General features: G+C 44.9%; 1 protein-coding gene across 6 annotated transcripts in view; it reads right to left on the bottom strand.

The window, feature by feature from the left end:
• Positions 1 to 8,762, bottom strand: part of TRAPPC6B (trafficking protein particle complex subunit 6B) — a 351,021-nt gene extending 342,259 nt beyond the window's left edge. For 4 of the 6 annotated variants that reach the window (XM_069637497.1, XM_069637496.1, XM_069637501.1 and 1 more), the window contains exon 1: positions 8,533 to 8,762. In XM_069637497.1, the coding sequence (XP_069493598.1) occupies positions 8,533 to 8,628 (96 nt within the window). In that variant the 5' untranslated portion in view covers positions 8,629 to 8,762. Of the gene's footprint in view, positions 1 to 8,509 lie in introns of all 6 variants that reach the window. The other 2 variants (XM_069637500.1, XM_069637499.1) reach the window with 2 other exon arrangements.
• Positions 8,763 to 13,320: the final 4,558 nt, after the last annotated feature.

Genomic DNA, 13,320 nt, shown 5'->3' with positions numbered 1-13,320 from the left:
AAAAATAAAACATTGGCAGGTTATCAGCAAACTCACGTAAGAAGCACTAGCAAGGACCTGAAAGCATGGTTTTGCAAATGTGTCCACGTTTTATTTTTTGACAAGTGTCATAATGTAGGTACAAAAACCAGTGATATACCAGGTGACTGAGGTATAGCCTGTGGCCATGGGCAGTGGCCAGATTGTCTGGGTCATGGCATAAGGTCATGACCCAGACAATCTGGCTACTCGTCATGACCACGAAAGACGACCAATGGGGATAAAGTGGCCATGTCCACCAGGGACCAGCTATGTGGTAATGTTTTTCAAAATTGGGATAGGTTTGAAAGGGGAAAAAAAAAAATGTGCTCATGGTAATATGGTCATAGGGTTCTCTCTTGCCTTCTGCAGGCTGCCATGGAAAGGGAAGAGGGGCTCTGTACGGAGCCCTGCCTTCCCTTTCCATGCTGGTCACCCTGGATTTTCCATCCTACAGCAGAACGCTGCGCGCATCGCGGTATAGGAAGAAACATTTTTTGGCAACCCGGGGTGCTAATGGCCTTCATCCCCCATTGCAGGAGCTGGAACAGGGGATAACGGCCCGGAGCCCTTGTTAACTGCCCTTGTTTTGCTTCTTGGGCTGGCGGTCCGTTATCCCCTGTTCCAGTCCCTGGAACGGGGATGAACGCCACATTATTCCAATTAGCATATCACAAAATGCTAATGGAAATAAATGCTAATGGAAATGTTGGAACATCTTATTGAGTCTATTTACTTTACTGAGAAATGTAAAGTAGATGGAGTCCATAAGAATTTTTTTTAGTTCTATTTTTTAACTGTGAAAGGTGGTTCCTAAAAGGAACCTTTTTTGTTGTATTCTGATTTTTTTTTTATTTTTACAAAATAGGTTAGAACGTAAGGTGGTGAGGAAAATGAGGGAAGAGGCACCAAACACTAATATGAAGGGGCAGGTGGACAGGGGAAGATGTTGCGCGTGTGTTACATCTAAAGTAGGGGGCAGTGTTTCTCATGCTCCTTGATTGTTTGATTACAGCTTCAAAAGCACTGACATTTTTGATAATATACGATGGGCGAGTCATTTGCTTGAGAAAGTAAATAAATCAGGGTTGGCGGCAGGGATATTAGCTTTAGACACTGAAAAGGCGTTTGATTGGGTGGAGTGTTCTTTTTTTGTTTCCGTACTATGGGGTTTGGCCCTTGATGTTTGCACATGGTTCGGGCTAATTATCAGACGGTACTCTGATTGGCTATTAATGGGTATATCTGACTGAGGGAATTAAAGTATCTTGCGGCACGAAACACGGATGCCCTTTGTCCCCACTCCTGTATGCCATACATTTGAAACCACTTTTATCAAAGATCTGCAACGAGAAGAACATTAGGGGCATACTGTTTGGAGGTATGGAACATAAGGTGATGGCATTTGCTGATGACCCATGGCAACAGACTTGGTTGACTCAGCACAGAAATGAATAGGTTTGGAGAAGTAGCGGGACTGAAGATCAATGCTCGAAAATCAGAAGTCAGGGTTATACAAGGGGGAGCTCCCTCAATGGAAAGGCCTGGAGATTTGGGTCATTATCAGAGGACATTTAAAGGGTTGAAATATCTGGGAGTGAAAATAACCTTCTCCATGGAGTCTATATACCGACTCCATGGAGTCTATATACCAGGCCAATTATCCCATGTTATTGGATTCCATTAAAAAGTGGTTGGAAAAGCGTAATCCATTAGTAATCTCATGGACAGGTAGGATTAATGCATTAAAATGGTTGTCCTCCTGAGGGTGTTCTATTATTTCCAACCCTTGCCAATAGCTGTACCTATGGCCTTTTTAAAAAAACTGAATAGGGTTGTGAGGAATTTCATATGGAATGGCAAAAGACCAAGGGTAGCTTGGAAGATATTGACGACACCAGACGCGAGAGGAGGAATGGGGGCCCCTAATTTCAAAATCTATTAGGCAGCTCAACTGCAGATAATATGTGACTGTTTGGGGGACATAAAGGGAAAATATGGGTATGGATGAAACAAGAAGTGGTTGGTAGGCCCTTAGGAGAATTTCTCTGGTGTCTGAAGGTTTATCGACCCCTTATCATGTACAAGAGCAAAATAACAGCATTGAACGGTGACATATGCAACGAGGTAGTACAGTGGAGGCGTTTAACAACGTTCCCCTCTCCATTTACTCCCCTATTTTGTAACCCGCAGTTCGCACCTGGGTTAGAGCGGGGTGCTTTTAGATGCTGGGAAGAGGTTGGATGCGAGAAGATGGGCAATATGATGGAAGGCCAAGAGAATAAGACATTTCAGCAATGTAAACAGGCAATTCACTTGCCTGAAATGGAAAGTTTTAGATATTCACAATTGAGACACTGGCAAGGGGAAATAAACAAGCGGCAGTAAGGGACTTTACCCCCTTTGAAAATATTTAATTACAAACTCGGGGGGACCTCCTTATGGTCGGAGCACTCTATAGGCTACTTACAGATTCTTGGACTATACACCAGCACTGGGGGTATATTAGACAATGGGAAAAAGTCAACTAACCCTATACCAGACAAGAAGTGTGGCAGAGAATACTGAATCTTATGAGAACACTTCAAATTCGAGAAATGTGGGTTAAAGTTATGGTACAGTGGCACCCGATGCCCGAGAAGCTACAGAAAATCTACCCTAAAACGTCTGGGAAATGTTGGGAGGGGTTGCAAGGAATGGAGGCACATATGTTGGGACTGCCCCGACCTAAAACCATTCTGGAAATGTATTAATGTGGCAGTGAAATAAATATTCGGGTCCAGAATACGCAGAGAGTTCGGGGAGACAATGTTGAAGTTGGGTGATGTTTTGGAGGTTTTAGTATTGAAGTCTCAGACAAAGGCATATATGATATTGATTGTGTCCGCGTTAGCTCTGGTAGTTCAGAGATGGAGGCAATCACTGGTACCCAAAGAACAGGAATGGCTGGCTAAGATTTGGGTTCCATGTGTTAATATCCCTACAGAAATATCGCCATACAAGATTAGCACCATTTTTTTGTGGCGATAATTAACCCATGGATCCTGCAGGGGACAGCCGCGCAACCATTTACCCCATAAATTATCACCACAAATAATATCGCCTATGGCCGTACCCGGCGACCATATATATGGCGACATTATTTGTGGGGATAATATTACCTGATAAAATCTTGGTATCAGGTAATATTATCCCCACATTTCCCGGACATTTTAGGGTAGATTTTCTGTGGCCCATATCTTTTCAAGTGCGTACACTATTTCATGAGCCTCCCCCACGACGCACGCGTTTCTGCAAAGCCTTCTCTTGATCTAATGGGGCTGTGCTAACAAGAATGAGAAAAAAAATACATAAAGTGATGGAGAGGAGTACATTTTCACTCTGTGGAGCATATTGGTAAAAGGAATGGTAAACCGGGTTGCAGCACTCTACGAGTGCTTGTGTGCCCTCGTGTACCAACAGCCCCTGCCTGGAAGGGGGTGTACGAGTGGCCCGTCATCCTGCCACCGGTACTGTTCTGCTGCCTGCCCAGCTATCCATGGACTAGGCCGATGTAGTTCCTGGTGCGGCTTTGCCGGCCCTTGAACTGTGGGTTTGACTGCCCAGAACTGATGCGTGTTCAACTATGAACTGGTCTCCTACAGCTCTGAAAATGCTTAAAGTGGACTCAGTAACATGCATTTTGATGCTGTGAGGCTGCACGTCATGTATATGCTCAAAGTGGTACCAGCTAAAATGTTTATGTGAAGCTATGCTCCTGCAATTTGTCGGACTGCTCTGTATGGTTCCAGTAGCTGACAATGACCACTCACCCCAGGGTAATAAAGGGTCTCTTAATATGTGGTAGAACTACCAACGTGCCACCAGCAGTCCACTAACCCTGTCACCCTCAACGTGTACAGAATACTCAGTATATGTTTTATGTTTGTAACTGCCTGGGTCCAAGTGTCTGATTATTTGTTCCAACCAATGATTACCAAATGGACCAAGCAGTACTGTTTGTGGCTGTTGATTTATTGTCATGACAGTTGATGTTGGTTTTGATTTTGTTTTGTTGAAAAAGGAGAAGTGTGGTGTGTGTCAAGGTGGATTTCTGAACTCTGACCTGGTGGGCAGAGGTTCAGAAGGCCAGCCTCGTTTCTTGCAACAAGGTAACCTTCTGGACAAGCCAGACCAATCAAGGTAGCATTGGTGGTGGTCAAGACTAGGTCTCAGGAGGGGTGCTAATGATTGATGGCCCACAATAAGCACACACAGTAAACAACACAAATTACGCTCAGCAGGTGTATATATCAAAAATACATACACATTTATTAAAGGCCTTTTAAATCAAAAAAGACGAAACTCAAGTAATATTAACAATTCCAACACAACCCTATCCTAGTGTACATATATACATTAACTGTTGTCCTAAAGCAATATTAAGCAAGTATGGATCCGCAACCTGTAACAGAAGAGGGTCAGACAATTCAAATATACTTTAGGCAATTCTTCAGGAATCACAACCCTAACTAGTAGGCAACCCAATCCCTACAAAGTGTGGAGCCTAGTGCTCAAAAGTATGTTTAGCACGACAGCGCTCGATTATGCATTAAAGTACAAAATTGGTCTTTTTCAAGGGACTTTAGGGTCTCATGAAGGGGGGTGAGGTGATGAAGAATAAAGTTCACTATTCGAGGAAGGTCTCCACAAGAGGGCAGAGCGATTTCCAGGAATCGGGCATAGGATGGTAGCTCAGGCTGCCCTAACTAAGGCGAGTGGCCCTTGGGTAACTGTTGCAAGTACTCACTGACCCTCGACGCAGTTCGGACCAAACTTCGCCAGTCTAGTTCAGTTCGCTCGCAGGTTAGAGTCCAGCAGTTATGCGTCTCTCCGGCTTTCAGGGGCTGCATTCAGGGACTTGTGTCCATGGTGGGACAGTGGCCTTTTCTCCGCTTCTGCGGAAGGGATCAGGTCAGTTCCACTGCAGTTCGTTTTAGGGCTCAGCCGCAAGGCACGCACGAAGCTAGTCACTACAGCAGGGCGACACGGGTACTGCGTAGGCTTGGGTAGACTCTCCTAGTTCTTGACCTAGGAACGCTAGGTGTACGAAAGTCGGCGGGAGAGTGCCTTCAACCAAAAGCTTACGGTGTCTAAAGTCTCAAGTCAAGACGGCACAGCGACTCTAGAGAAAAAGTCCCACACGAGCTGGGTGGTCCAGGAACACTTCCGAAGGGACTTGTTTGCAGGTTAAGCAGGAGGTGCCGAGAGTAGTTGGTCCCATTACTCCAAAAGTTCGAATCACCCTTGCAGGCCTTCTCTGATCATTGAGAAATAGGGGCCCTGATGGGACAACAGCGTGGTCAGTGTGCCAAACATTTGAGCGGGTCTTCAACGGTTCCACAGATCTGTTTCATCGGTTCAGGATACTTGGCTCCTTTACTAAGTTTGGTAAGAACTCAGAAGATTGACCTTAAAAGGGTGTAGAGTGCCTTCTCTTATCCAAGGTTTGCTTCACGCCAAAACGAAGGGCAACCAATGGGAGATCTGCTCACATTCAACCATCCCAGATGTGGACCAATCATGGACCACGGTGGCCCCAGTCATCCCAGCACACCAGACATCCTGGCACCCAGGATCAGTATTGGAACTAGAAAGGTCCAGCCCACGTCCTGGGTGCACACACAAAAGGCATGCAGAAGCCTGCAAAAGCCTCAGTGTGCGCATGAGCCTGCATGACCAAATAAGGAATTTCCCGGGACAAAATGGCCAAAGGACAGAACAAAGGACTTCATGGCATGGCCATTTTAGGCACTGGCCACCGTCCTGCGGTAAACGCAGTTTGGACCATTGAAAAAGAGTCAAAATGCTTTAAAAAGTCAATGCTGCCACCAGCACCGTCCTGGGCACACTTGTATATTCACCAAAAATCCTTTGAGGGTGTCTAAGGCCTTTAAAATGAAAAAGAGACCCCAGAGCTCTGTACTGGAAGGAACATTGTGCACCGATTTAAAGTTACCCAGAAATGGTAAAGTGAAAGACTAAGGGAAACAAAGTCTCCCAGTACTCTGAGTGGCATGTCAATTTCCCCTGAATTAGAGGAGCTAAAGCCCAGCAGAGTAAAGCAGAAGGCTGGGCTCCACTGGTAAAAGTCAGGTTAGGGTGGTCAGACAAAAGCAAAATGTTGGGGGGTTCACAACTGGAGGGAAAATTACACATGCATGGAGGTCTTTCCTAACAGTGTGACACCCCTTTAAGATAATGAGTCCCTGCCAGGGCTCATGCTCATGTCACATGTCAGTGACCATGTGACGACATAAATAAAAAAGGGATGAGCGGTTTCCCGCTCACTATCAGTGGCAGAATTAAGGCAAAGGGCCCATTGGCAAAAATGACAAAGGGCCCCAAGTGGGGGGGTCATGGAGGCAGAGCCTAGAGTAGGCGGAGTTGTACAATTATGAACTTTAGGGATAAATGATTAATTTTTGTAAATTGTGTGTTTTTACAGTTTTCTGTGTTTAGGGGTCTGACTAGCTAGAGACAACTGGGCCCCTGGCTAGGTTTTGCTGTCAATGGTGGTAATACTGAAAGATCACGCCTGAAGTTAATGTCGGAAGTGATAGGGTTCAAAGCAATAGGCGAGGACATTACAGGAGGTCATTCCTACAGCATGCAGATTCATTTTGAACCTGTCGCTTGTGTCCTTACCCCACACACTTGAAATATCATTAAACATCACAGATGCAATGAAAGGGGTGCGCCCAAACTATAGGGTTGTTAAATATTAATAATAAAGTGTCCATTCATATATTGCACACCACAAAATTATCTTGGTTTGCACAGGAAAACCTGGAATCCAGGATGGGGCAAATAAATGTAGAAAGAAGTGTGTGGCAGAAAAGGACAAAAGTGGAATTGGCGCACTTGACAAGGGGGATTTAAGAGCTGGTTCATGGGCAGCAATAGGGGGCAATGTGTGAACACCCTGCCTTCAGTGTGCACATATATTAACTATGATACGGATTGGTTTGCTCCCAGAAATTGCGCACACAACCAATTTTAATTGATTAGTTGCAAATGATTTAATGTGAATCAAACAACAGCCGACACGTGTTTCGAGCAAAGCTCTTCTTCCAAGGCGGAGGAGGCTTGGCACTAGAACTACTGATTAAGGTAGATAAGTATCCGACAATTATAAGTTGCGGCTCCGCTATATAGACGCGTATGCGTATTCAATTGTGGCTATCAGCCAAAGCACTAAGGACCGGCGTTTCCGCCCGAACTGATGAAATGTATAATCACATTCTTTTGCTTGACCCGTTTCTAGAATACATGTATATTGTCAGGTTAATGTATTATGTGATGTGTACTTTTCAAGGTATTGCTAGACAAATTGTTCACCTTTTTGATTACCAAACCTTTAAAATTCTGATATGAAGTATACCTGGGAAGATATGTGGTCATGTTCTCACATCTCCACCTGGGACAGAATGCTGGTTTTGCTACTTTTTAAAAGAGTTTAATCCTGGCCAAATCATGGAATCTCATTGAGCCTGATCTACCAACATTGGGAGACCATAAAAACGATTCAGTTTGCAACATTTGCTATAAACTAAAATCTACTTTAAAGTCACTACACTCTGCGCTTATCAGTTAGCACCACCAGACTCCAGCCTGATGTTTCCTTATTTCCAGCGCTGTGCTGGTGCTGCATTTGCAGGCAGAGGGCCTGCCCTGAAAAGCACTCTTCCATGACAGTGCCCCTGCTGTGCAACACTGTCCCCATCCACCAGTGTTTACCAGAGCCCCTACCAGGCTACTCTGCAGCTGTGTTCCGGAGCCCTTGCTGGGCAACTCCATCGTTGCCAGACCATGTGCACATGGTGATCCCTGTAATTGTGTACGTCGGCTGGGTGTTCCCCTTGCCCCCAATTGTGCCTGGACCCTGTGCCCAGACACCACACACTGCCTGGGTGGTGGCTGGATCGCAATACAGTGCAGCCTTGTGAGTCTAAGCAAATACTAACCATTCTGAGCTCTTGTGTGTAATATAAGGACGCATCTTGCCATTTTACAACATATCGTTATTTCATATTTACCAACATTGCAAACATAGGGGGTTTGCCCATTATTAAATTAACCACATTGCAAACATTCTCCAGTCATTGTCCTTTCTCCGCTGAAGTATGGTTTCAAACCTACCCGTATGTGATTGCCCACAACAACAATTCGGTAAGAATTCACCCCTTTCCAATAGCCGGTCAATGAATTAAATGGTTGCCTACAACATCCTATATACTTGAGAATTAAACTAACTTCAAGGGTCGGTAATTTAACATGAAAAACGTTCTAATATTAACAGTTGTTACTGTAGCGCATAAAAGCCAGGTAATCTTCTATTAAACGCTATAGGGAAAAGTAAACATAACTCTTCCACAGGTCTAGCTACATCGTCCTGTTCTATTGCCCCCTCGTGATATTAGCCACCATACTCCCCATAGTGAATGCCCACCTCATAGACACCCCCGTGCTCACCACTTCCCCTTGCTCTGCGGACTTGTAGACACATGTCACGATCTCGTTGTGTAGAAGCAGGAAGAGCGCCTCGTCGGCCATCTCCTGTTTGTTCATCCTTCAGGCTGCCAGGCGACCATCGGGAGTCGATGGGGTAATATTTCTAGAAGCGGCGGCGCCCCCGGCAGCCCAGCCCGGCTCTGCCTCCCAGCAGACAGCCCTACTGTTTTGGATACCCTCAAACCCCGCCTACCACGAATGACAACGTCACTTCCGTTTTAGAACAGTCAACTTCTTGCTCCTGCCAAAGACATTATTTATCAGAAGTCGACCCCCTCTTAGGCCTCCCGCTATCTAGCTCGTAAACGGAATGAACGGCGAGGAAATTAGGGTACAACTATGCAATATAAAGCATACGTACCATCAATCTACTCAAAAATAAAGTGACAACAAGCAGAGCCAAAAGATGCCACAGTGATTGACAACCCACAGATCCACTGAAACCACAGTAATAAACAGAGACACAGGGATCCTGTTAATGTGGTTGCTGGAAAAGCGCCAATGCGATTGGAAGACCGTTTCAAAGAGCTACGTGACCACAGTGGAAAGGGTCAATTATAATGCTGCTTCAGAGCCACGAGGAACCACAGTGACTAAATAACCATGGGACGTCCCAGTGAAATCCCACGGGTCACAGGAAACAACCGTGATAACAAAAACACAAAACACTGCAGCCCCCTCACAATGACGAAGGAAGCTAACGTTACATCGCAGAGAGCAATAATAAACGATGGAGATAGTCATAACAGACATGGAAAACAAAAAAAAACAACAGTCCCAGAAAACCAGTGACCACCAACAGAGCCATTAGAATCTACATGGAAAACCACAAGAGCCATATCAAAGAAACATAACATACTACAAAGCCAGAGGTTACAGCTGTGACAACTACAGGAAACCACAACGACAACCCCAAAAGCCAAAGGAAGCTATACAACTGTTTGTTTCCTCTTTTCAGGTCCTTCTTTTAGTTCAGGCTTTGGTTGTGCCTCATTGACTCCAGAAATGCTGTTCTTGCTGGAATTCCTCAGTTTCCCAAAGGATATTCTCATGGAACCTCGTGCCCCTGGACCCAATGGACTTGCCACTGTTGTATTGAAATATGACTCTGTAATATGGAGCAATGTATTGTTTGAACTATTTAGCAGTGTTTGTCGAGATCGTAGTATCCCAGATTCGTGGAAGAATGCCATTTTTATACTGGTGTTCAAAGCGGGCAACAGATCTCTTCCTGAAAATTACCGATTGTTGTCGATCTTAGACTCCACTGGGAACGTTTTTTCTGCTATTGTTCTAGAACATCTGAATGCTTGGGTCCATACTAACCACCTACTTCACCCTTTGCAAACCGGGTTTCAACGTGGCACTAGTACTACCCACGATATTCGAGTCCTAGATGCCATAACTTCCAACGCCAAAACAAGCACTGAGTCGCCTGTTTATGTAATTTTTGTTGATTTTAGGTCAGCGTTTGACAGTGTTGACCGAACCAAATTATGGGAAATTTTGTGGAAACTAGCCTGTCCCAGATGGCTTGTTGATATACTTTTTAATCTTCATGATAACAACACTGTGCAAATTTGCTTAGATAATGAGGGCAGCCTGACACAACCGATTAATGTGAATAGAGGAGTCCAACAAGGCTGTTTACTGGCTGCCCTCTTATTCAATCTTTATCTAGCTGACCTCATCAGACGCCTTGTTGCTAAAGCTAAATGTCCTGCTAAATTTGAAAAAGCGTTAATATCTGCCATGCTTTATGCAGATGACTTGGTGATCATTGATCACACTATAGCCGGTATGAAGGCAATGTTGGAAGAACTTGGCTGTTTTGTAAAATAACATGGTCTAACAATTAACCTGCAAAAAACCAAGGCCATGCTGTTTTCCTGCAAAAAAATCAATAGAGTAAAAGTAGAAGTCTCGTGGGGCATTGTAGAATACACTGAGGTATACAAATATCTAGGTGTCTTCTTTAATTGCAAAATTGGATACAGGTACCTTATTGAGAATTAGGAGGGCCAATCAAATTACTATGATGGTACACAAGTTTGTGAAAGAATATGCTGGTTATTCACTAAAAGATATTCTTATACTATACTGCCAATGGTTCACCCCGGTCCTGACTTATGGGTTAGAAGCTATTACTATTTCTGACCTCTCTTTCCTTGACAGGATCAAAGGTTTATTTTGGTGTACCATTTTGAGAGTACCTCGTTCGTGCTCCATCCAATACATCAAAGTGGAACTCGGTCTCCAATCTTTGAGTTCCACTGTGAGACAACAACGTGGCCTCCTTAATCTGAAAGCAATGTGCCACCCTGAGAGTGAACTGCTGCAAATTATCAGAACCAATATGGCCAAAATAGATGTTCCTATTTTGAGGAGCAAATATTTATCTAGCTGTTGCAAACACTTTGAAGAATTACAGTGGGTGGTAAAAACGAACCAATGTGTTTTTTTTCCAGCTATTAAAAAAGCGTTCAAAGCCAAAGCAAAAAGAGTTGATTGGGAAATTAATTTTTACTCATCTGTATGCACTGAAACATTTTAAATATATTGATTGGATTGTGCATGAGTATTATATGCCTCAAAGATACTTACTACGTTGTCCTGACCCTCTGGTACGAAATTTTAGATTATTAATGCGCACCAATCAACTTCCGGTGAAGTCTACCTTTGGTTCTCAGTGGAAGATTCCTGAAAAAGAGAGATACTGTCGAATGTGTCTGGATATGGATGAATGTGAGACTGTTAGGCATGTACTAACTTCATGCCCAGAAAGACAAAATCACTACTTGTTGAATTATGGTTGTTTTGTTCATAAAATGAGTTATATACAGTCGGAGGAATTTTGGAGATCGTGCCTGAATGTGCAATCTGAAGCAGTCTATATAGCATTATATAGAGTATGGAAAACATTCCCGCCTAGAAATAATGAAAATGTCAATGATAAATTGGTGACGACATGTGATAACCATGATTTAAGGTAATTATCACCTCGTTGTATTGTATTTTTGTAGTGCACTTTTGTATTATAGTGTGAACGAGTGAGTATTTAATATTTATTGTGATAATATTGTATAATGAGTTAATATGCGATTGGTATGAATGTATGTAAAGTTGTAAAATTTTATGAACTGAAAACAACTTAATAATAAATAAATAATCCTCACGGACTAGGGTCAAGCTTTAATATGTTGAAGCTTATTAGCGAAATCAAAGATCTTCTACACGTTAAGAGTTTACACGCATCTATATCTAGACTTCAGGGTGAGAGTGTTACCACCTCACTTACCTGTCGGAGGGGGCGCGCCTATGGGTCCTGACGCGCCCCATCCTGGCGCTGTTATCCCCGATACCGGCTGGGGGGACCACGGTCATCCACGGCACTTGGCGCTTCCGGGGTTTCTGTATCCCGTGGTTTGCGCATGCGCGGAAGGCCGCGTCTCGGTCTTCGCGCATGCGCGGTCCTCAAGACGCTTGGGAAGCCACAAGCTTGCTTCCCAAGCCTCGTTTCGGGCACGGCAGCACTCGGGGATAGCACGGCTTGCGTTTCAAGCCTCCTGAGTGCTGCCGGTCCTATTTAAGGAGCGAGATCCCGAAACTCACTGCGTCTCAACGCGATTTGTTATTCGGATCGTGTTTTCGCTCCTGTAGCCTCCTGCGGCTCCAGTCCCCTGTTGATTCCTGCTACAGCCTTGCCCTTCAGCCTTGCCTGCTTTAGCCTTGCCCTCCAGCCTTGCCTGCTTCAGCCTTGCCCTTCAGCCTTGCCTGCTACAGCCTTGCCCTTCAGCCTTGCCTGCTACAGCCTTGCCCTCCAGCCTTGCCTGCTACAGCCTTGCCCTTCAGCCTTGCCTGCTTCAGCCTTACCCCTCAGCCTTACCTGCTACTGCCTTGCCCTTCGGCCTCAACATCTACGACCTGCCAGCTTCTGTCTTCCTGCATCCCAGCCACTTCCAGTTTCAAACTTTCTACTCAGCTCTACTATTGGATTTCCAGTTGTTTCTCCTGGAATCTGGCATCATATATTTTGTGGACATTCACCTCACTCATCAGTCTACCTTTGAGTTCCTCTCTGAAGTATACCACAGCATACAGTCCGCAATACAACCTTGCAGACTGCTCCGGCGCCACAAGACTCAGGAAGGAGCACACTTGTGGCGTTGGGAGCTGGTCCATCCCTAACCCTGTTGACTTCAGGGAGAGGGCTGCACCGGTTTCTCGCGTTACATCATCTAAAGTAACCTGTCGGACAGCCTGGCGACCTCACCACGAACAACTACCGGAAGCCCAGGTACTCTGCGCCCTAGAGACGCCATCTTTAACAGATTGAGACGCCTACCTTCCGACTCCGAGATGGACGAGGCTCAAGAACTCCGGGAGGAGATGTGTGTTCTTCGGGCCGAAATGACAGCACTCCGTCAAGAGAACATTGGTCTAAGACAGATGGTGTCACAATCCTCTGGGGCAACATCTCAGGGAAAAGGGGCTATGTCCCAGACTACACCCATCAAGTTTGACGGAGACCCAAGACGTGTGGCAGAGTTTTGCAACCATTGCAGAATACATTTCCTCTTTAGAGCCTCTCATTTCAATTCCGATAAGGCCAAGATAGGATATATTTTGGGAAATTTGACTGGAAATGCCCTGGCTTGGGCCGCTCCATTGGTGTCCGCCAATAGCCCCATACTCAATGACTTCGCAGCTTTTGAAAAAGCATTTCTGGAGGTTTTTCAATCACCTAAT

This window comes from Ambystoma mexicanum, chromosome 14, assembly GCF_040938575.1.
Source record: "Ambystoma mexicanum isolate Mex_15411 chromosome 14, UKY_AmexF1_1, whole genome shotgun sequence".
Taxonomy (NCBI): domain Eukaryota; kingdom Metazoa; phylum Chordata; class Amphibia; order Caudata; family Ambystomatidae; genus Ambystoma; species Ambystoma mexicanum.
This window is presented reverse-complemented; position numbering and strand designations above follow the sequence as displayed.